General features: G+C 39.8%; 1 protein-coding gene across 2 annotated transcripts; it reads left to right on the top strand.

Annotated features, from left to right (window-relative positions):
- Window positions 1-24,553, top strand: rhbdf1b (rhomboid 5 homolog 1b (Drosophila)). Of its 2 annotated transcripts, XM_053238893.1 has the most exons (19): window positions 1-347; window positions 1,159-1,508; window positions 12,812-12,953; window positions 13,428-13,570; window positions 16,871-17,084; window positions 18,380-18,586; window positions 19,286-19,408; window positions 20,631-20,794; window positions 21,096-21,347; window positions 21,481-21,592; window positions 21,673-21,747; window positions 21,855-22,016; window positions 22,383-22,483; window positions 22,563-22,626; window positions 22,777-22,871; window positions 22,984-23,059; window positions 23,288-23,388; window positions 23,513-23,666; window positions 23,768-24,553. In XM_053238893.1, the coding sequence occupies exons 3-19, from the start codon at window positions 12,834-12,836 to the stop codon at window positions 24,185-24,187; spliced, it is 2,583 nt and encodes an 860-aa protein (XP_053094868.1). In that variant the 5' UTR covers window positions 1-347; window positions 1,159-1,508; window positions 12,812-12,833; the 3' UTR covers window positions 24,188-24,553. The 2 variants fall into 2 exon arrangements, with proteins under 2 accessions (XP_053094868.1, XP_026771331.1); XM_026915530.3 differs by lacking the exon at window positions 1,159-1,508 and having other exon boundaries at window positions 19-347.
- Window positions 24,554-24,892: the final 339 nt, after the last annotated feature.

A 24,892-nucleotide genomic window follows, 5' to 3' on the forward strand; every position in this document is an offset into this window, starting at 1 on the left:
AGACGAGAAAAAACTTGTAGCTTGTGGTCGCGTGTTTGCGCTCGCGGACGGCGTGTGTGAGTTGTGACGTAAGTACGTTTGATGTGACTCCGCCCACACCGGTGTTTGTGGAGCGGTTTAGTCAGAGTGAATCACATTCAGCACACAGTCTGTGCAGCTCACCGCCCAACGGAGATGTGGACCCAGGGACACTATAACGCTGCTTTCGTTTTCTGAACGCGTCCATAATATAATTTGGTCTGAAGATAACAGATTTGCGAAGAGTGAAACCCTGCAGGCGTTTATTTGCCAGCACTCTTCCACACCGCGGTGAATGCGCGCACCCGAGAGCTGAAAAGTCAGAGAAAGTAAGTAGTGCATCACTTTCCACAACACTCACATGCCAGATTTCAGAGGCAGTCATGCACGGTGCATAGAGAAGCATCAGAGATTCTTTCAGCTGACTGTAGCTATACTGATATATTGATATCTTCATCATATCCTTCATATGATTTGGGACCAGCAGACGTCGCCCAACATCTGTATGCTGCTGATGAGAGATGCTTTATCTGTAATCCCCCTGCTGAATGTGTTAATACGCATAACATCAGACCAGTTGCTTTACCTAGGATTCCTATGTAGGGATTTTCTCAGAACAATACAGTAATCAGCAACACACAGGATTCTACTGTAGAATATGTCACAATTGTACACCATAATATTATGTATATAACTCTAAAACATGCTGGTGCACTTTGGACTTGTGGCATGAAGCTTTAAAGATATTCTGCATGCACCTTTCTAGGTAAAAGATACATACTGAGGGTACAAAAGTACTCTAGAAGGAAGCACCCCAGTGATATCTTTTTAAAATGTGTATAGTAGACATACAAAAAAGATATTCTTTTCTGTAAAAGTGCTAAAGCAAGAAGTGGTTCAGTCACAAAACAAATGTTATTGATTAATTGAACCTAGTAAAAGCAATGAGGCATGATGTAATTTTATAATGCTCTCTGGTGTGTACATTTCATTTTAACTACAGAATATTTCCTTACTATTTTGGGCTTACTTTTTGGTCACTATTTCAGAACAAAATACACTAATTTGCCACTAGATCCACCCACCTTTTTTTCCTGTTTTTCTCCTCAATTTGTTCACCTGCCAATTCCCACCCACCAGCCAGCTCTCCCCATCATACAACAACCACCAACCGGGGAGGGTGAAGTCTAACACGTGCTTCCTCCAAGACATGTGAACTGCTGCGCATGCTGCATGGTAGCGTAACACACTCGGAGGAAAGCGCTATCTGCTCTCATCTGCGTACACGAACTCACAGACGCTCGTGTGCCCTAGTGTGTGCTAGTGTTACTGTGATTGACAGGGGCAGAGAGTGTGGCATCTCTACCAACCAGAGAGCACAGCCAGTTTTGCTCTCTTGACTCCTGGCCACAAATGGCTGTGGCATCATCAGGGTTCAAACTCCCAGTGATAGGCTGAACACTCTTCTGCTTGGCCACACAGAAGCCCAGGTACACCTACCTTTCCGCTATACTTATTAGCCAGTTTTTCAGTCAGGTATACATCACTGACTGTAGCCCATCTGTTGAATTGCACAACCTGTCAGCTCTCTCTCCTTGTCTATCATTGGGAAGGTACCATCACAGGATTACGACTAACTTGATGTTAGTTTGGTGGTGGATTATTCTCAGCCCAGAACTGACACTAACGTGATCATGTGTGTAGTCCTGGTATAAATGTTTCAGGTGCAGCAGCTTTGCTGGGATTTTCAAACACTAAACACTTAGTGGTGATTGCCTAATACACCAGTATCATCAGTATAATATAATATAATATGATATAATATAATATAATATAATATAATATAATATAATATAATATAATATAACATAATATAATATAATATAATATAATATAATATAACATAATATAATATAATATAATATAATATAATATATTTTTTGCTCCACCTCACAGGTGCTTGGTTACGGTTATAGCCCATAGGTATTTGTTTCGGTTATAGTCCATTTTTAGTCAGAACTCGTATTAGTCATCTTCTACCAGAGAAGCACATTTGTGTCAGAGAGCACTGAGCTACATTACCATAGAAACAGTCCTTAGAAGACGACGTAACATATAAACCTGAATCAGAAGCATTGTGCCTCTATAACTGATGGCATTGGCCAGATAACTTGAAGAGGTTTCCAGAGATGATTTACTCAGAGAGGTAGGGACAGGTGGAATGTTTCTTTTGGGAGCATTTGGAAAGGGATTAACGGCTATTGAAAAATTTACTTGGAATGAGCATGGAATACATTTAAAAAATGTTACCGACCTGTAAGTAACATCTTGTGGGCAGATGTGTAGAGGGCAGATTAGAATGCAGCTTGGCAAAAAGCGAATGCTTTAACACAAAATGCCTGGTCGAGAATTTGAAAGTTGAATGTTATGTTGTTCTTCAGTCTCTGATTTCACCTTGCTCCCATGATGGGTTAATGTTGAGGAGCTGCCTTCCGGTGTTTCACTTGTGCACTTCACCTCTCCCAGCTTAATATAACCTCCAAATAAGATGATTTTCTCCTGGATGTAGGATTTCATGCAGCTATATTTAACACTATGCCTTTATTACCTCGTAACATCTATCCTAATTCAGGCTTTAAAGCATGTGCATCACGAGGGTGTTGTATTCTCCTATCCTGAAGGAATGCCCTTTTTTGAGCTGCTTTTCAATTCTTTGATATACCTTACCCCTAAAATATTATTTATTTAAGACGTCTGACCTGATTCTACCTGCATTTTTTGTATGAGACCTTTAGTGAAACTTTTGTAGATTTATCATAAGGTGGAGCCTTATTTCTACCCAGTACATGGTCTAATCTCTTTTAGTTTGACAAAATGACTTTCCCCATATAAAACAGCAACAGTTTTGTGGGAATAAGTGTTTTATTATGACATTTTTTAGGGTCTGGCTGTCTCCTCTGAGTGTTCAATGAAACTCTCCCTTCTCACACCACTGCCTCCATTTGTGGTCACACAGAATATTGGGTTACTACCAGTGCAGCATCTTCCTGCTTTATTCTGGTAATGTTTTGTATAAAACCATAGTATTTACATAGTCCATTCTCATCTTTTTCTTTTGTACAAACATAGTGGATCAGTAGTCATGGTCATATATCCATAGTATCTGCATCAGACATGATACTTTTTTAAACTGCTACTAAGAAGGAAAACGTAATAGTGAGGTCAGAATTACAATGAAGTTTACTACTGTAAATATATAACATGGTGGCATTTACAGTAGTAAAATATGGAAAATAACCACAAATAACTGCAGAGAACAAGAGCATCAGTCAAAAATATGTGTCAAAGTTTTCTTGCAGGACTTAAAAGTATGCAGACTAGTTCAGACCCATCCCACACATTGGATAGCTGTAGCTGCAAACTCTACTAAACTATCAGTAGGAATTGTAATGTAAGCATTAGGAAAGCTTCTGAACAGAGAAGAGAGAAGACTGTTTTGTGATTGCTCACTCCTTTATGTGGGTGTAGTCTGGGCTTATGTTTTATGCCAGGCCACATAGTCACTCAATAGGTAGCTCTGCAACTGTGTTTCCATGGCATTGCATGCATTTTTTTTTTCAAGCAGTCTCTTTCATTATCCTCCATGCCAGGACTGTGTGACTGTTTTTGAAAGCTTTACCAAAATAAAGGTTAACTTAAGAAATATGCTGTAAAAGCCTTAATAAAATATTTCAGCTGTTTACAGTAACCAAGTTCTTTCCATTGGGTGCAATATTGTGTCATGGTATTAGACATGCATTCAAAAAAGTGATGACGAGCAGAGTTATTAACACTAGTGGAAAAATTGGTAACACCTAAGAGTGCCAGAATGGTGGAATTAAAAGAACATTTGATTTGATGGAATAAAAATGAGTGTGTTGGGGCCTCTACAGCAGGTCTAGTTTCCTTAATTTCACTTTATGCTGCATTTTTATTCCTGCCTCTTTGTCTCTCTTTTTGCTCTTTTTAAATGTCAGTCTGGCTCATTGTGTTTTTATGTCCCCCTCACTTTCTTTTACACATTTTCACACCCACACATACACACACACCATCAACTACTGGGCGGCGACCTCTGTAATGCTGTTTTTGCTGGGGCTGTGGTGGGTGAGATTGTCCTGTGTTGTATACCAGCTTTGTCTCTTTCAGCTCCAGAGAGAGATGAGGAAAATCAAGTCTTGACATGCTTCTAACAGTGCTGTAAATCAAATGCTTATTATTAGGGGAGCTTCTTTGGAGCAGCCACTCTGCTTCTTCAATCCCATATGAAAAGACACACATTTACAGACAACATGCAGACATAACATACAGACAACATGTGGAGCATCACATCCACCACACTGGTTCAGATTTTAGGAGGAGGAATTTCTAATCGCAATATGGTGATTGTCTGGCAGTGGATGAAATAACACATGAACAGGAATCGAGGTAGTCCTTAATTAACAGGGATTTTGATTATCTCTGTATCTAGCATGATCTGTCTAGAGCAGAGAGACTGTCTGTGCCATGCTTCTGACCTGGAGCACCATGTGACAGACAACCACATGGAAGGCATATTCACATGTGTGGAACGCAGATGATATCAATGATCACAGTTTACTTTGCTTAGAAGGTTAGATGCATGTTGAATGCATATTTAGTAAAACTGCAAGAGTTTTGCTCATATTCATCTTTAGTTTAAACTGTTTAATTAAATCACTGTTAGAAGGATAGATCCTTAGGCCCTTATAATGTGACTTTTGTTTTTGTGTTATTCTAAGTACTTTTTCTTCAGACATTTGACCATCATCACGATCTCTTAGAATCCCTAGAATGCTGATTCACAGCTTTACCTGAAGTCTTGTGTAAACAGCGGAGCTAGACTTGTGGTGCTGTCTGACAGGTTGATATTTCAAAAGGTTGGAGTGAAACAGCAGTTCCGACAGGGCACTAAGACAAGAGCTGAGTCAGCATCTAATGTTCTGAGCGTGCTCTGCCGCTGCTCTTTCACCTGACTGGTAATTACTGTAAAAACACGATGAACAAAAAGGCATGTTCACTGGTAAAGCCCAACCTTTGCTTCAGGTGAATTCACTCACTTTTTTTGATACATGCTGTGACTTCCTTTATCGAATTAGTACATTACAGAAAAGGCTGTTATAACAAGCTTCATTATTAATGAATAAATATTTTTTGCATTATCTTACATATAACTCTCTCAAAGGGCAATAATTTAATATATATATAATCTATATAAATATATATTCTGTAAGTAAATTTTAACATAAAGCCTTTTATTCACATTCGAGTACAGGACAAAGTGGGTCTTCAGACCATCTTATTTGCACATGAAATATTAGGATTTACCTCCCAGTCCTTAATTAGCATACTCATGTGGAATATCCTTTTTTAATGCCAGTTTTCCTCTTTCATCAGAGCTGCATCTGTGCTCAATTAAAAATGTATTTTTATACAGTGCAAGCCAGCAGAGGAAGTGAACTTCACAGCTTGAAGATGCTTCATAAAGAGTTCCATTGTGGAAGGAGCTCTTTCCCAGACAATAACGTGAAACACTCCACAGAACTTGAATAGCTACACAGAGACACAGACTTAGCCCATCTGCAGTCTGAACGATGGAAGATCTGTCTGTTGTCTTCTGAAGTGAACCTGCTTCCTCTACTAAACTTGCCATGACAGACATTCAGTGGAAATCATCTGTGACCAAGAATATTTATTTCCAACCGCTGTACATTAAGAGTGGCAGGGATTTTGATTTATCGTAAAGGATTATCTGACTGCTGAGTGCGTGAATGTGTGTGTGTGTGTGTGTGTGTGTGTGTGTGTGTGTGGTGCCCTGTGATGGACTGGCATGTGGTGTTAGTGGGTGGCCACATCCCTGACCAGGATGGAATGGCTGCTGAAGATGGAAGAATATATGAGCAAATGAATTGACCATTGAATCAATGAATTAAATTGATTGACACAGCATTTGTTTGGTCTTACTTGCTTGCTTGTGACATTCAGTCAAAGAAATGAACTAGAAGCCATGCTTGCCAATGGATATTAAAAGGGATTGTGACCAGCAACTCATTTAATTGTGGCATAGCAAGAGGTGTTTTGCTTTGTTTTTATTGTTTTTATAGATTATAGATTTCCGATGACATATGATGCAGTGAGCTTCTCAGCTGTAATGACTTGCATCCATTGCTTATGCAGAATTGGAGACTGGTTTAAGGCTTCCACATTCTTTTAAGGTCCTCCAACTGTGGGTAAATCCTGGCTGTTCCTCCAATGCTAACATGTCATAATAATCCAGATTTCATTTCATTCTTTTTTTATATTCTCTGATACCTTCTATTTATTCAAATGTGGCTGTTAGTTTTGGATAAACAAGATTTTTGAATTATAGTGTATTAATGTTTGCAGTACCATCTGACAAGGGAACTATAAACTGTCATATTACTAACTGAAAAATCACCTGATAGTTCCCTAACTTTTGGAGTTAGCAGTTTTAGTACGCTGTTACCAGCTCATTGTTTTGGATATGGTTGACAGACCCTCTGGCCATCTGCTGAAGATCTGTTTGCTCTTTGAAGGTCACTGGCAGAGACATGTATTCACCTCATTTTACCTTCTGGCTTTGAAAGTTATATTGCTGAAAAAGCCTTAAGAGTTTTCCACACTTTTTGCAGCACATTTCATTACTCTGGATCTGTGGAGCTAGGGTTTCTTGCTGAAGCAAGTACCCAATTCAGACAGCTGACATTTTCGACAGTGAACAGTGCTGGGTGGCTAATATCCCACAATCAAGTACAGATAGCCCACACAGTGTGTCCTCTTTAACGCTGAGTGCTCCAGGCAGCCATTGTGCTGGAAAGTATTTAAATGGAGATCACATGTTGTTTAGGCATACGATTCAGACACCCCTCACAACTTCCTCCAACTGAGAAGTGGCTGCTTTCCAGTGAAACAATGAGACACTTGTCAGCAAGTGAGGAGATGGACCTGGAGGTTTGCCATGACACCTCTCAATGCCTCTGGGTCTAGCAGTATTGATATATTGTTCCCTCTTCTTATGTTAATTTATAGTTCTGTTATTTCAGTGTATCTTCTCATCAGTTTCAGCAGAATCATATTACAGCTGATCAGGTAGGCGGTAATATCAGAAGTCAGCCACAATATAATGTCCTCTTGGACCTTACAGTATTTAGTCAATGTGCACTTGTCTGAGGCAGTCAAACTCAGCTGGTGTGATAAACGAAGGCTATCAGCAGACCGTCTAAATCGAGCAGCTCGGCAAGAGCAAATTGACCAATCTGCTCAGTGCCACTATCCTCAAACTTGAAGAAAAAGGGATGAAATGGTGTAGAATGACTTTGCCTGTGTTAAAGTATGTGAGGCAGTTCCTAGCATGTGTGTACAGCACTCTGCCAGGCTGTGTGCCCAGACTAACAAGCAGATGAAAATCTATTTCAGCGCCCACTTTATTGGTTCCTGAAGGCACATGGAAGTTTTTTGTTTTGTTTTTTTTTACAAGTAGCTCAATATGCAGCCAAATGTTTCATTATAAGTGTCAGTAGCTGGTCATTGTCATATTTCACTTCTTTTTTCACTTCTCCAGTGGTGTTCATTTATATATGGTGATTGTCAGAAGTCAATTCTTTCATGCAGAAGGACTTAATAGGTTGTATAAATAATATTTTAACTTTTGTCACAACACAGTGGTGTGCAGCAAAGGGAAATACATTGTAGGATCATGTTTGGTAATAATTGGACAAACCTTCCAAATAACAGGTATGATAAGTAATATCAGTAATATTGCAGAATTAATAGATATCTATTTAATCTAAAGTATTTAGAATAAGAGGTGGCATATAGCTTGTGTTGCGAATAATTTAATTAGTCTTTTCTTTTAGATCAGAGGACATGCTAGTGAATACTGTCATATTTTAAGCATGAAATTATGCAAATAGGAGAGTTACATGGCAGTTTCATTTAATGTGCAGTAAATCCTAACTTGATGGAAAACAGTTTGTTTGCATCACAATAGACCAAGTCAGGAGAGCAGCAGCACCATTGCACTCTGCAGTTCCTGTAACCTTCTAATATAGCATTGCCCACTTCATGTGTGAAGTTTGTGCTATTTTATCATGACATATAGTTAGACTTATTAGGCTCTTGAAATTTCTCCTTTTCTCTGCAAACACAAACAGGCTTGCAGATTGTGCCAGAATGTTGATCTTCAGCGTATAGAAGGTGCTGCAGATAATTTGCATGTGAACATTGTCTTTGTGAGCCTGGGTTGCAATGAAAGTTTGTGAAATGTTCTTCTGCTAAATTGTGAAGCTAGCAATAGTGTATAACATTTTATATAACCTGTATCTACATTAGGCCTTCAAAGCACATTCATATGCATTGCATAAACATTATAAAGTAAACCTCTCTAAAGTAATAAAGGAGTTTTTAAAGGCAATTATCATTATCACAGTCATAGGCTGGGCACAGGCCCACCAAAGCTGGACAGTGGAAGACTGGAAAAACGTCGCCTTAATAATCTTAAGCTGCCTAATTTGGGTGAGCCTGTGCCTAATGTAGCCTCAGATTCCTCTTCTTGGCTGACAGGAGAGGAACCAATGTGATCTTCTGCTGTTGTAGCACATCCACCTCAAGATTTAGTGTATTGTATGTTCTGAGATGCTTTTCTGTTTATCATGGTTGTAAAGAGTGGTGATTTGAGCTACTGTAGACTTCCTGTCAACTCAAACTCTGGCCATTCTACACTGACCTCTTGCTCTAGAGTTTACACAGAATGGTGAAATAAAAAAAAAAAAAACACTGAGTGAGTGGCACTGCTTTGGGCAGAAATGACTTGTTGAGTCATTTCTCAAGTCATTTCTGCCCACAGCAGTGCCACTCACTCTGTGTGGTTTTTTTTTTTTGTTTTGTTTTGTTTTTGTGTTTTTTTAATTTCACCATTCTGTGTAAATTCTAGAGAGAGTGCATGAAAATCCCAGAAGATTAACAGTTTCTGAAATACTGAAACCAGCCTGTCTGGAACCAACAACCATGCCATGGTCAAAGGCGCTGAGTTCACATTTTATCTCCATTCTGATATTTGATGTGAACATTAGCTGAATTAACTGAACTATGTCTTCATTATTTTATGAACTGTGCTGCTGCCACATGATTGGCCTATTGGATAATTGCATGAATTATTAGGTGTACAGGTGTTTCTATTAAAGTGGCCAGTGAGTGTATACATAAATCTAGATTTTCCTGACAGTACATCCAATACAAATGTCTTTTGTTATTTCTTTAAGGTTTCTTTTGATGCTACATAAATGAGGACAAATCTCGATTATCTCATGGGATGAATTCTCAGTTCAGATTCAGTTCAGTGTTTTTTTTAGAAGAGGTCTGGAGTGTGTGTCCTCATTTGTGTATAATAAGTGGCAGACAGTGATAGTCATGGGTTATTGGCCATGGAAGTAACAATTTGATATAACTCAAAGATTGGACTGCCTGGCAGAACAGAAACCTGAACTTGAATCTGAACATGAATCTGAAACATACTGAAGTCACATACACACAGGGCATTTACCGGGTTAAATACAATATTCCTTTTGGTGTTGGTCACAGTTCAGAGTGATGATGAGGAGGAGCACAGGCAGAGGTGCACACTGCTCACAGGAAGGAAGTGTTTGCCAACTGAGGTCATCAATCACTGTCCAGAAACCAAGGACATCTGCTCCCACGCTCCCTAAATTCCCATTTAAACACACAGACCCAACATCTCACCACAACATCTGGCCTTAGTAAAAACACTGGCCTGCATTACAACACAGCATTGAGCTCCTCCATCAGGAAGGAGGGTCACACATCATGACAGAAGGCAAGCCAAGGGATGGAGGGATTATTATGGAGAATGCACTAATGCACGTCCAGATGCTTCAAAGGGACCTGAGGTCCGAGATGTCATTGACCTTTGACGTTATACAAACTCTTCCACTACACTGTCACTGTGCCGCACAGCACAATTTTCAAGTGTTGGTCTACTTGTGAATATGACTTCTTAGTGCTGTATAAACATTCTGGCCAATATGAGGCACAACTTTATGACTGAGTACTGTGAGTGGTGCAATATTAACCTTTCAGTTGTATAATTGTATCATATTCATAAATAGAAATATGTTTAAGGGTGAGGATCAAGCAATAAAGTGTAATATGAGTTGAAGTCATGTTGAAATGATGCTAGTCTATATTATTTTGGAGGTTAGCTGGTGATGAAGAAATTCACACCTCTCACTTATTAGAAAATAATTAAAATATGGAAAATGTCTAGATATGTATTCTGCATTGCTATGTTATTACTATATGTATTATTTGGGTTTGTTAGGTTGTAATGTTATGTACTATATGTTATTACTATATGTATCTTTTGGGTTTGTTAGGCTGATTAGTTTTAAGTAACACTATGGCAAAACTATGAATGTCACAATACTTTTTTCCATTTTGTCCATTTTAATACATTAAACAATCCATTTTAATGCTTTAAATCACCATTTTAATTTGTGTCGTGTTCATGCGTATGATCAGTGTCAATGGAATGAAGCATTGTCAGTGGATCTAATCAGCAATTATGTCAAATACAGTCTGATCAGATTTCTGGGTAAAAGTAAATATTTGCGTGCACAAATATAAAGACCCTGCACAGTGGCAATTAATAATGCACACTACTGAGAGAGTGCTGTGTGCTGGAAATCAGAGATCCACCAGCAAGGGCAGGGGCGAAACTGATCAGGGATTATTATATATTACTTCACTTTACAAAAAGGAAGTACACTTTGAAAGTGTACTTTTGTCAGTTATTTATAGCCACAATCAAGAAAAGGTCATTCGCTAAAGCACCAAGTTTCTTTGTGGGGAAATGTGGTTTGCAGTAGGATGTGGTGAGATTGTTGCCAAGGGATGCTATTTCAAGGTTTGTTTTTTCTTTCCAAAAAAAATAGTTTGGTTTCTTTATTTGAAAATATGTCTTTTAAAAATATGCATTTACATCAAACCAGAGTTGGTAAGAGGACATTTTATGCTGTCCCATCCTTCTATGTGGCTGGTGCCATGGTCTATTATCCAAAAGACTTGAAATAGCTTGTGGTAGTCAGGAAGACTGGCTGGTGAACCAGTTGGTGTTGAATAGCACATTGCATGTTGGCTTTGGCTGAGTCACTTGGACTTTTGGTTCTTGGACCAAGTTATTTGAAAGCAAGACAATAGTTCCAGTAACAATAGTACAAATTGTGCAGTTTTTCCCTCCCATTTCCTAGCCAGACTGTTCGTTTGAATTTCAAAATGGGCCTCTGATTTGGACAATGCACGTCTATATGATTAGAAAAATATAAATAGCACTATTACTTTCTTTGTGAAGAAGGGTTTTGACCTCCTCTGAACAGCTCTGAGAAGGCCTGGAAGACCCATTTTCTATAACACTCTAGATCTGTGTGTCAATAACAGTGCTTGCTGGGAGGAACAATCTCCATCTGCCCATTTATCATGCTTTGTATGACAGTGACTGTTCTCTGAGTGTCTTTCATCACTGTACATACAAATACAATTTCTGGCCAACTGAGCAGGACAGGAGAGACTGAGTGGCCATTACATACTGTGTCCGGCATTTTATGAAATGCTCTTTTGTTCATTATGATGCTTGCTGAATGTATCTTGGGTCTGTTGTGCTAATTTGACATGTCAATGGGTTTTCTCAAAATGGTGAAAGTCATAGAGGAAATATGTGAAATGCATCATAATGAGTCATCAGCATATTGTTCTTCGACTGCACAGAGGATGCGTCAATCAACCAAGGTTTTATTGTTTTCAGTTTACTGAATATATCACTCACCGCTACATGGTGGCTGAGCTTGTAAATGCACAAGTGTTTGTGCTGCTCCTGTTTTTGGCACACAGAGCTTGGGAAGGAGATCATAATCACATGACAATCATCCCTCTTCTTAGACTAGATTTTAGATTAGGTATAGCTCACATAAAGGTTATGGGTACAACGATGAATCCAAAGGCCAAAAAAAGTGGCTAGGGAACAAAATTTTCCCTTGTTCAAGGCAGGGTGAGGCAGTACATTAACCTGTTACGGGCCCAAAATTTATATGGCACCCCTATTATTGTTATTGTTATTGTTAAATACAAATTGATGTGACTGTGTAAGAAGCAGGATATTCACAGTTATACACATTAATTAAGCTTAGCATGACACTGCTATAGTATTGATAGAGTATTCTAAGAGCTTATGTCCATTCATATTACTCTTTACATTTAACCATACTAATAGGAAACCTGAAGATCTGTGACATATCTGTATGGAGTGATGATATATCAGTACCCTCTAGTGGAAGTGAAAAGAGATTGTGCTCTGTTATCATTACATTTAATTTCACTGCATGCACGTGCATCTGCATGTGTGTTGGTCTTCAATTTTCCAAACTATTCGCAACATTCATATACTGATGGATGGATTTTAATTGCTCCTAGTCAGATAGGTGAAAATAAGATCAGAAGTAAATCATGCAACGATGCTTGAGTCATTAGAGAGATAAAACACACAGCTGTATGTGCAGTAAGGACAAGCAGTCATCCTACTACCAGATGGAAATAGGGATTAGGGTCTTATATAAATCAGTGCTGTGCTGTGTGTATCGGTCACCAATGTTATGTACTGTGAGTGCTTTGCGCATACGATGAGTGTTTCCCTGTTGCTCTCTACCTCCAGCTGGCAGACGAGGGGAGGGGAGATGAGCATGGCTGAAGCTGATGAGGAGAGCAGCAGTCAGCAGCGGAAGAAGCCACCATGGCATTATCTGGATATCCCCAGCACACAGGGCCCCACGGAGGAGCTGAACAACTTCATTCAGGTACTGAGAACAGAAACTGAAGGTTTTTAGACACAAAACAGTTTCTCTTCAATTTACTGATGTAATTAATATTTACAACACACACTTACTTTCTTAGGTGGAGGATTCATTATTGATAGATTACTTGGACATAACATTACATTATGGTACTGGTAACTCGCACTGCAATATTGGGCAGCTACTTTTTAGTGAACTGTACCTTTGCAATAGACTAGACCATCACTCAAATGCTGTTTCTCAGCGTGACATGTTTTTTAATCTTTTTTTGTATTTTATTCAGCAGTATGAAAAACTCAGGACTGTGAATATGTTGTTTGGCTGTGACTTTTACACAAGTTTCAATGCATGAGGTCTACACGCATCTACCCAATCCAGTAGCAGTCACACACAGACTATCTCTTCTCAAATACAAACAGAATATATCAGTGTATTGCCTTTTTGCATGGGACATCAGTGTTCTGGTCTCTCTTCCAGCCATGGGCACGTAATAGTCTGTACCTGCGCAGTTCCAGCGTGCCCACAGAGAACATTCAGCTCAGATACCCAATGGTGGATCCTTATGCCTCTCGAAGACCCTCGGTACTGCGCAAACCCTCCCTCTCACAGACCATCAAGAGGTATGGGCACATGCATACACACACACACACACATACACGATTATCCATGTAAGAGGCATGCAGGTAAACATTAACATGAAGGAACATACATTCTGTACATTCTTTGTTTGTATTTCCCACAGGGTATAACATCTGAGCTATAAAATCAATCAGTTAAATCTGAATGTCAGGAAAGAGCAAGAAGTCCTCTCTTGGCTCTCTCTGTGATATCGTTTTACTTTCATTTATTTGCAAGGGTAACACACTGAGGTGTTTATTCAAAACATATAAAAAATATAACAGCATCCTCTTATCTTGTTCCCAGTCCCATTTCTATGACCAATTACTATTGCAAATTGCATTATTATGATTTACACTAGATTACACATTTGTCCCCATTTGCATTGCATGTGTCACCATCTGCTGTAGCATTTACTCCCTTGCTGAATTCCTTTTTTTTTTGCTGCAGAAGACCTCTTTCTGCTTAATGCTAACCTATCTTTCTAAAATATTTTCACTTTTCTGACTTCTTCAATATTCCTATTGTAACCATTAACTTTTAATTTCAATTTCCTTTCTAAAACTGTTCCTCTAACCTCTCATTCTTTTTCTTTTCCCTCTTTCTCTTGTTTCTGTTCCCCATCTCCCTTTCTCTTGGTGGGTCATTTTTTCAGCCCTACAGGGAAGAGGGTGCGCTTTGAGCAGATGAGCACAGTGCTGGTTAATGGCCAATGCTCCTCTCGGCTGGAGGCCACCAGGCGCCAGTCGCTACCCCATATTGTCCTCAGGTACTGTAGCGCTTTGAGTGACCTGCAGGAGGAGGATAACATACCTTCCAGTCATCACTGATAGCCCGTCACCCCATTCATGTTCATAGTGTCTTTCACTAACACATTGCTCATTCAGAGATGTACACTAGATCACCATGTGTTCACTGGGTTGTATTTTTAGCTCTGCTGTTTGGTATGCTTCATGGAAAATGTATTAATCTTTGTGAGCACCATGTGGCATGTAAATATTAAGCAGCACAGAATACAGCTGTGTGAAACCAGCCAGCCTCGCGGAGTTATGTGAACACTTCGCTCTTTCTTACAGGTTGTCTAAATCCATCATTCTCGAAGAGGCGTCTGTGATCTATAGATAGGACGTCTGTGATTTTTTTTAAAAAAATGTCATTACAGTGGTGGAGATTACTACCAACCACTATAATAGTTACTATCGTAGTTATTATAGTTACACTCCTAACACCTAATACCTGAAGCTTAATTACTGTCTGTATTTGCCTATATGCCTAATATTTAAATAGGTGGATTATGATAATAAAAATCTGTGCTACTATCATAAGGGGGTCAGTGGACTTTTTTTACACTGCCACCTAAAGTTTTTGAGAACTCCTGACCAGATGAGTCAAAAAAACAGATGTCCTCATAGCTTGTCTTTGCCTCAGTGGGCTTTGACAGGATTGTAGATTAATTATCTACTGGTCCCAGAGTGTGTGGTCTGCCTACCTTCAAAGACATGAGTAAGGAAGGATAACCTAGATGAGCTTACCATGACTTACTATCTACTTACTATGGCAGACACACAGCTCTGAGAAATGAGATATCTAAACCTGTTTAAATGCTGATGGCTGATGTGATTCAACATATCAGTGTAAACTTGTCTAGAGTGCTGCTCTAACTGGCTTTATGTCCTGTGTACTAAAAACTGTCAGTGTGACTGAACTACACTGCCGTGTTTTATCATGGCAGACACAGACCTCCTGACAGTAAGGCCATGGGAAGGAATGGCTGAAATTACTTTAGGTTCAGTGTTACAAGACCACTCCTTACTTTATAGCGTTGCTTGACAAATTGTTCAGGGTTGTACAGTACAAGCATGTGTGTTTAAATGTACAGTATCTAGTATTTTAGTTTTGGCATTCTTTGCTCTCAGGCAGAGGCATGTCCTTCCTGTCTTTTTTAACAGACAAGCTGGTATTTCAGAGGGTGTTTTCACAAGGCTAAACAGAGGGGTAGTAGTTAGCTGGCCAAGCAGTGGGATAAAGTCTGAGAGAGCACTCACCTTTAAAGTACACCACACAAGATCTGTCACACTGCCAGAGCTGTTCAATTTGTGACAGTCCTTGTAGTGTCCTTGGATTGATGACAGCCTTGGTCAGGCCGTCATGTGCTTGGTATGACCTTAGGCATGACATTTCTAGCAACTGCAAATAAAGACAGGTAGGTAGAAGCAGAAACTGCCAGTGAAGATTTTTTTACTGTTCATTGAACAGATTTCTTGACTGTTTTTGTAGAATGATGTACACTCTTTTCTCATTCATCCCTTCTTTTGTTCTTTTTATTTACTTCTTCTTGTGCATGGGCTCCATCTAGCTGACATAGAAAGCTTGTCTAACAGGGCTGTGTTATTACTGTAAACACTAACTTGAACCGACTCTACTGTAATGGAGTTCAACTTAATTCATGTAGCTTTTCTATTTGCTGAATTTGCTTGTTTTGGTTTCAGCAGTGAAATATTTTTTGCATACTTTGACTTTATTCTCATTTGATTCCATTAGCATTTTTCTTGTTCACATTAGTGTTTGTGGGAAAAGCTAACAATGAATCGCATGCCTGCATAATTGAATACTAAGTTCTAGAGAAAAATTCTCTTCAGGCATTTTTGTGTAATGTTTTCTAAGGAATGGGGTACATATGGGTTAATTCTCCATAGCTATAAACCATGTATGGTCAAGCTTCATGTGTGTCCATGCAACAGTACCAGATTTAATGCATACCTGCTGTATACATTTTTGTGTTTGAGAACATGAAAATATCCCTCAGGGAGGACAACAATGAACTGGACTCCCATCCCCACCCCTACATTCTGCCCTAAATGGCCTCCTCCAGCTGGACTCTGTAATGACACACAGCCTGTTATTACTGAGTGTCCTTTACTCTAAACACTCCTTACATCCTCCCACTCTTCCCAATTTACACACACAATAAACAGAGAGAGAGAGAGAGAGAGAGACCCAGGTTAGTCAGTCTTAATATAATAAATTCATTCATGTACAGTTTTTGGAACATCAGTTCTGTTTATAAATTTGTTTATAATTCACTTTTTATAAGCAATGTTTGACTTGCAAAAACTCACAAAAGATATTTCAGATGTTTTAACAGCAAGTTCTTGACTAGTGAAGAGTGTTTTGGTTTGTTTCATAACAGATGCGAGTTATATGCAAGCACATGTTCTTGATCATTAGCATGACAGGAAGTAAGAGACTATTGAAGTATTCCACTGTAGCCATTATGCTGTTGGGCTTCACTCACCATCCAGGGGCACGGCAGACTGGTTTGGGGTCAGTAAGGACATCGACACCACTCTGAAATGGCAGAGGAAGAGCCTGCGCCACTGCAACCAGCGCTATGGCAAGCTAAAGCCACAGGTGCTCCGAGAGATGGACCTGCCCAGCCAGGACAACATCTCCATAACAAGCACAGAGACTCCGCCACCTCTTTACGTCCCTCCAGTACACCACGGCATGCAGAAGGTTAGATGCTTCTTATTACTAGGTACTGTATATTTTTTGTACATCTAGAGGCATTGTTATTAGGAGGGACCATGCTTCATGTGCAGCTATGTTACAGTGCCATGTTTAGTGCACACATGAGTGTGTGTCCATGGTGTATACCTGCCTCACTCCCAGTGCTCCTGGGATAGAGCTTCGGATTCACCATGACTGTGACCAAGATAAAGTGGTTACTGAAGATGAACAAATGCATGAATTTCCTGGGGTTTATTAGAATGCCATAACAACAGGCTTTGTAGCTCTGTATACTTCTGGTTTGTCTGAGTCATATCATGGTGGTGATGTGACATCAAATATCAAAACCAAAACTTGCTCTAATTTAAGGGCTTGTGAAATATGCTTAATTCTACCATTACAGTGTCAAGTCAAGTAAAGTGGAGTTTATTGACATTTCAACCATATACAGCCAGTTAGTACATAGTGAAACAAAACGACGTTTCTCCAGGACCAAGGTGCTACATAAGACAAACACAGAACAACACAGAACTACAAGGGACTACATAAATTTATACATAAAGTGCACAAGTGCAGACAGCACAAGACAGTACAATGACTACTGGGATAGACAATGGGCACAGTAAGTCCCAGTGCAGCGCCGACCAGTACACAGTTGATGATATGTCATGATATTGTCAAACATTTTCAGAAGAATCTCACAAATAGCAAAATGAAAAACACTTTACTTAATAAATATACACATGACAAAAGATATATAACTCAGTGAATTTTCCAAAGCTATTCATAAAAATGTGTTACAGTGTGATGACTATCAAACGCTTCACTTGACCTTCACTTGACCTTCACTTCACCTGCACTTACAGCAGGTTTTTATTGTGATGTCACCGGAAGACACTGCAGAGTATCTTTGGGAAGTGTTGCCATTTTTCCAGTGAACTTTGCTTGACATCATTATGACCATTACGTGACTCTGACATAGCATAGGTACACTGAACTACAAAATCACTTGATGTGTTTATGTAAATCAATTCGGAAAGTGTCATAACCTTATATCAGCATGTACCTTGTCATCTATGTCATTAGATTTAAAGACAAAAGTAGCTGAATAAGCCCTTATAAATGTGAATATAGATATATATCAGTTGTCATGGATGGCTTATGTAGGGATCATAAATTCCTATGAACAGTGCCCCTAATTATTATTACTGCAAATCCTGGGTGAAGCATTTTAGCAATTATACAGGAAATATATACAAAGATATGCAATTTCGTGGCGCTGATGTCCTCTTCCCCTGCAGATTGTGGACCCACTGGCTCGGGGCCGAGCCTTTCGTAACATGGACGATGTGGATGCTTTCAATGGGACTCAAACTCCTATTACCCCTGGAGCTGTGTCCCTGTGCTCTCTCACCAGCTCCCGTTCTGGCCTCAACCGGTTGCCGCGCAGGCGCAAGAGAGAATCTGTAGCCAAAATGGGCTTCAGAGCAGCCGCAGCTCTCGTGAAGGTCAGAGCCAGAGATTACCCTGTGTCTCAGATATATAGTGAGAGTTAGGTAGAGCTACTGAAGCGCAGCTGGAGATGTCACTGTGTAGAGATGTAAAGAAACTGAAGGACTGTTTGAAATTTATGTTTCAGATGTGAGCCAAGAAATGCCAAAATATGTCTAAAGAAAGTGAGAATAATGACTGACTTGAAATGACTATTCTTTTTTGTACTCCACTTATATGAAGAATGCAAAATAAAATGCTCCTCCTAAGTTCAGTTAGCGATCAGTCCAGCAATTTCAGGGAGATCTCTTTTTAAAAGTGAAAAGAATTGCACAAATTTGCATTGTGTATTGTTTTGACTTTCTGTGGATGCCTGACTTTTTTTTTTTAGAATGTTATGTAGAAATTGATTTGTAATTTATCTTATTCCTGAATATGGCAAATATTTCTATATGTTCAAAATCCATGGAATTTATTTCACAGTTTAAGGCTCCCTTGCTGCGAAACCTTTGAGAACCCCTGCACTAGACTGCTCAGCTAATAGCCAGGAAGAATTTTGTAGAAAGGATATAATCACACACCTGCAACAACAGCTTTGCATTTTAAGACATTTAGCCATATTTGCTTTTGTTGTCTTTGAAGATGATTATGATGATAATGATAATGATGGTGGTGAAGATGATAAGGAAGTGGTGATATAATGGTGGTGCTTTCAGGGACGTTCCATGAAAGATGGCACAATGCGTCGAGTACACAGACGCAGCTTTGCTGTAAACAGCTTCATGGAAGATGACACAGGGGAATTCCTAGATGAACTGGACACCTCCTTTTTTACACGGGTGAGAATGACAGCAGTATTTCCTTCACAGGTCTACAGTGAGCTACTCTACAAGAGCCATCTTCTTCCTGATCTCTGTCATCAGCTCACTACCAACACTGCCCTCCACTGGCCATTCAATGCAAAAGCACTAAGACTGTAAAAGAACCAAGACTAACACTTGATCACTATTCTGCCAAAAGTTAAAATGTTCAGAAATTAACTGTGATATTAATTTTGTCACATAATCAACATTAACTGTGTAATTGTGTCAGATCCCTTAATGACTGGTTGTGGTGTCTCCCCACCACTCTTTCCACTGTTGCCACTTTTTTCATAAGTTCTCAGAATATGGCTCTAGGTAAAACATTTTCAAATGACAAAAATAAGATCACACCTTGTGTGTGTTTGACTGTTGCTTCACCACTTTTAAGTAATTTTTTAAAATATTTCTAATCAGCATAGCTTTTCAAATGAGGTGGAGCTGCACCACACTGAGACCACACAAAAACAACTGTGCCAAAACAGTGGATATAAACTTCTAAAAATGCTGGACAGGTGCTGTTTTGATGGCATGGTCACTGATGGGGAAAAGAGGTTAAGTGAGCTGGCTAAGTGAATTCAACACATCCTGAAAACAAAACCTTGTTAGCTCTTGTTCTTGGTGTACAATCTATCAGAACTAATCACTTAAAATTCTTTTTGTCCGTAGTCCTAACATACAGTGACATTTGTTTCTGATTTTTTGACTATGTCAGTGTAGAGTCACAGGCAGGAAAAACAAACAATCAGCAAAAACACTTCAAGATGCTTGCGTGAGTGAGTACAAACTTTGGCCTAAGCATTTGAGTCACTACCTACATTCTCGGAAATACTCCACATTGTGGAAGAAAAATGCATTTCACGTTTTTACATAGTTTTAGTTTTGTTAGTAGAGTACAGTGGGTAGCTCTGAGGGCAGCATATTTCCAATTCTGAAAGAGTCACCTTCTTGACCAAAGAAGAAATTCTTGCCAAAAAAGAAATTCAGAGATCTCTCAACTAAACACACTAATATTGTTCTTTATTTTACAGTTTATAGCACACTCACCTCTGAAGCTATGCTTAATAGTAAAAAGCTAATTATTAATTCATTTATTTACTTAATTATTTTAATTCAATGTGCTTTTAAGAATAGCGTGTGTTCTCCTACCTTATGCTAACGCTGTGAAATAACCTGGTGGTAAAGCTGTTTGTGTGTGTAGGATGGATTGGTACAGGAGGAACTATCCACATATGCAGACGATGTGTTTGAGTCGCCCTCTGAGGCCGCCATTCGTGAGAATGATGCAAACAAAGTGCCCTGTGAGACAGATTTAACAGGCAGCGCCCTGGGAAAGCCTGAGTTAGAAAGGAGTCACCTAATGCTGTAAGTCCCCACCTCCCTCATCCACGCATACACACACACACACACACACACACACACACACACACATACTCATGGCCAGCTGTTTGCATATGTGAAAAGTTTACTCATAGTAATTATTTCAAACACTGTTAGCCACCAAACAGAGACAAACAAGACAGAGAATCTAAACACTTATCTAAACACTTACAGAATGAGCATGAAGTAAACTTTAGCCCTAACCATGACAGCTTTATTACTAAAGACTGAATGTTTTCCAAGTATGGACCACAACTGCATATTCTTCTTATCTCTGTCTCTGTAGGCCACTTGAGAGGGGCTGGAGGAAAGGGAGGGATGGCTCTCTGGTCCAACCTAAAGTACGCTTATGCCAGGAAGTTGTGAGTGTGAGTGGCCAGAGACGGGGTCAGCGCATTAATGTGCCTGTTACAAAGCTCTTTGCCCGTGAGAAACGTCCTTATGGCCTTGGCATAGTGGGAAAGCTGACCAACCGCACGTACCGCAAGCGCATTGACAGCTACGTAAAGAGACAGATAGAAGACATGAATAACCACAGGCTGGTTCTTCCTTTGATATTCAAATAAAAAATAATACATTACATATTACAGCTCATTTATGCATTTATATATTTCCATGTGTATTTGGATACTAAAAATAATGACAGATTTTGTTTTTATTTTGTTCTGTAGGCCTTTCTTCACATATTGGATAACATTTGTCCACTTGCTCATCACCATCTTGTCAGTATCCATCTATGGCATTGCACCTATTGGCTTCTCCCAACATGAAACTGTAGATTCTGTAAGTCATAGCTGCTTCTTATGTAACAGTTTCCTTTAGTCTAACTACATTTACGATTTATGACATTTTTCATGTTCCAGGTTTTAAGAAATAAAGGCATTTATGAGAATGTCAAGTATGTGCAGCAAGAGAACTTCTGGGTTGGACCAAACTCGGTAGGTTGCCTTTACTGTCTAGTCTTACTGTCTAGTCTAGTCTTCTCTTCACTAATCAGTTGTGGGGAACAAAATAGTTAACTACAGTACCTCATCTTGGCTGATAGGTGGCGCTGATACATTTGGGAGCCAAATTCTCACCGTGCATGCGCCAAGACCAGCAGGTGCATGACCTGATCCAGGAGAAGAGGGAGAAGGAGCGCCACTCAGCCTGCTGCGTCCGAAATGACCAATCAGGCTGCGTGCAGACCTCTCAGGAAGAGTGTTCAGTCAGTGCCATTATTTAATCCCTCACTGTGGGATATGGCTATGCAAATACATCCGGCTTAGAATTAGAAAATGCTTTTGGGGCGGGCAATATGACATGACTTTACAGCACACTACCTAAAGACATTTTCACAACATACAGTGCATCACAATATTGTGATATAATGTAACAAATGCCAGTTATAACCTCTGTTTATAATTATATTTTTATTTAATGCCTAAAAATATGTATTGTTTAATACAGGAAGGTAAAAGAAGTGAAAAAAGTACTGACGATACCCACAATATTTCATGTATTGTGACAGTTTATCATTAATGTGTCATGTTGATATTAAATCATACCACATATCTCACTCTTTCTATCTAAGAGTACATTGGCTGTCTGGGTAAAGTGGCCTCAGCACCCAAGTGTTCCATATCTAGACGGCAAATTACGCAAGTACGGCTCAGTTTGTCATCAAGACCCAAGGTAAAGCATTACAAGCTTTATTAATTGAGTGGTAGCATGATTCAGGCATGTGACTGATGGCTTTATGTAATGACATCAGGACTTGTCTGGAGCCAGCCTCTGTCTCGCCTCATGAGTGGCCTGATGACATCACCAAGTGGCCAGTGAGTATGACTCAGTCACAAGACCTGTGATTTTAGTATGCTATTATTTTCTATTGGAAATGATTTGTACTTTTTACAACTTATACTCATGCTAACTGTAGTATTTAATTTCCATTGTTGCGATTAAAGACACTGCCTGTCTTCTTTCAGATATGCACCAGGTACAGCAGTGGAAACCACACAAACCTGCCACACGTAGACTGTGTGATCACAGGCCGGCCATGCTGCATTGGAACCAAAGGAAGGTGAGGGGGAGCTGCAGGACTACACAGCTTATAGCACGACTCCCTGATATACATTTTCATTATGTTCAGCACATAAAATGTCAACAGTTAGAAAGTGATTTTTTTCCTGCAGGTGTGAAATCACATCCAGAGAGTACTGTGACTTTATGAAGGGCTATTTTCATGAAGAGGCCACGCTTTGTTCCCAGGTACATTTCCGCATTTCCCACTGCTATCTGTGTGTTAGCAACTCAGACAGCTTAATGCTGTACTTGTTGTGTAAACATATAGTTCTCACTCAGCATAACCAGCAGAGGGTGTACAGAGCTGCAGTCCTGTTGATCTCAGTCTGTGAGACTGAATCATAGCTGGTCCACCACTAGGTGGATGTTAAACTTACACACAGTGGACGTTCTCTTAAATATGCCTTTCATCAGGTGCACTGCATGGATGATGTGTGTGGCCTGCTGCCTTTTCTCAACCCAGAGGTACCAGATCAGTTTTATCGCCTATGGCTGTCTCTCTTCTTGCATGCTGGGTAAGCGGAATGTCTGCTCCAAAAATAACACCTTCTAAAACTCCTTAAATGCTTTGCAGTTCATTAACTTAATATTTGTATTTTAACTCACGCTCAAGCAAACTTTTTTTATGCTTTTACTCAGGATTCTGCACTGTCTGGTGTCTGTGTGCTTCCAAATGACCATCCTGAGGGATCTGGAAAAACTAGCGGGGTGGCTTCGAATATCCATCATCTACATCCTCAGTGGCATTACAGGCAACTTGGCCAGTTCCATATTTCTTCCTTACAGAGCTGAGGTGCAGTCATTCTTATAAACTCTCAACATCTGGGTGAATCTGAGTTGTGTAATGTGATTAAGGACACAATGACCTAACTTGTTCCTCTTGTTTTTTATCAGGTCGGGCCAGCCGGCTCTCAGTTCGGCATCCTCGCCTGTCTGTTTGTAGAGCTGTTCCAGAGCTGGCAGATCCTGGCGCGGCCATGGCGGGCCTTCATGAAGCTGCTGTGTGTGGTTCTCTTCCTTTTTGCTGTTGGCCTGCTGCCATGGATCGACAATTTCGCCCACATTTGCGGCTTCATCTCAGGCTTCTTCCTCTCCTTCGCATTCCTGCCTTACATCAGCTTTGGGCGAATGGACATGTACCGCAAGCGCTGCCAGATATTGGTCTCACTCACACTCTTTCTGGGAATCTTCTCCAGCTTTGTGGTGCTCTTCTACGTGTATCCAGTCAAGTGTGAATGGTGCGAGCTGCTTACCTGCATCCCTCTGACAGACAAGTTCTGTGAGAAGTATGACCTCAACGCTCACCTCCACTGACGCCTTAAAGAGAGGAGAGGAAATCCAGAGGGGAAGAAAGTGGAGAGCTGTGAAATGGTTTCCAATCCTCTTGCTCAAACTGACATTATTTGGTCTGTTAGAGTCTGTATCAATCTGTATTTGTTACTGCACTCAATGAAGGTATTCAGTTCATAGGCTCGAAGAAAAGTCCTCCCTGGGGAGGAGAGATGATCTAAATGCCTCTAGTGCCTTGTTGATCAATACCAACTGCTGCCATATCTGCGTTCCATTAACTCTGAGCACTGTTGTTCATACCCTGTAATATGTACACTGCTACTTAAGTAGTGCATGTTTGGTAGTGTTTTAACTACCTGCTCCCTTGTAATACACAGTACAATAAGAGTACACTTAATTCTCTGTGTGTCATATTTTTTTCTGTTTAGAAAGAAGAAAAACAGGTGGACATCTTGATCAGAATATGTTCAGAATTCCTGAACTCTTCATTCATTTCACTGTGCAGTCACCTAATGCAATTATCCATTACACTGTCCATCTACAAGGGTTATTTTGTGTGGTTGATTGTTTGTCAGAGTTTTTGTTATTGTGCTGATCTGAAAGCAGTTCTTTATGCCGTGTGCATACGGGGGAGGTTTGTGTTTTGGGTTTGCCATATTGTCTGCCACAGGCTGAAGGATGAGCTCCAGTCTACATTGAACGCATCAGTGCATTAATAGAGTTCCATCT

The sequence above is a fragment of the Pangasianodon hypophthalmus genome, chromosome 12 (assembly GCF_027358585.1).
Source record: "Pangasianodon hypophthalmus isolate fPanHyp1 chromosome 12, fPanHyp1.pri, whole genome shotgun sequence".
Lineage (NCBI taxonomy): Eukaryota > Metazoa > Chordata > Actinopteri > Siluriformes > Pangasiidae > Pangasianodon > Pangasianodon hypophthalmus.

What these genes read in the sequence shown, in the direction of transcription:
- rhbdf1b (XM_053238893.1), top strand. Translation starts at nt 12,834, where the DNA reads ATGAGCATGGCTGAAGCTGATGAGGAGAGCAGCAGTCAGCAGCGGAAG. An exon ending in CAGCCGCAGCTCTCGTGAAG is followed by an intron (nt 18,587 to 19,285) that starts GTCAGAGCCAGA and finishes TGGTGCTTTCAG; the next exon opens with GGACGTTCCATGAAAGATGG. An exon ending in GAAGACATGAATAACCACAG is followed by an intron (nt 21,348 to 21,480) that starts GCTGGTTCTTCC and finishes TTTGTTCTGTAG; the next exon opens with GCCTTTCTTCACATATTGGA.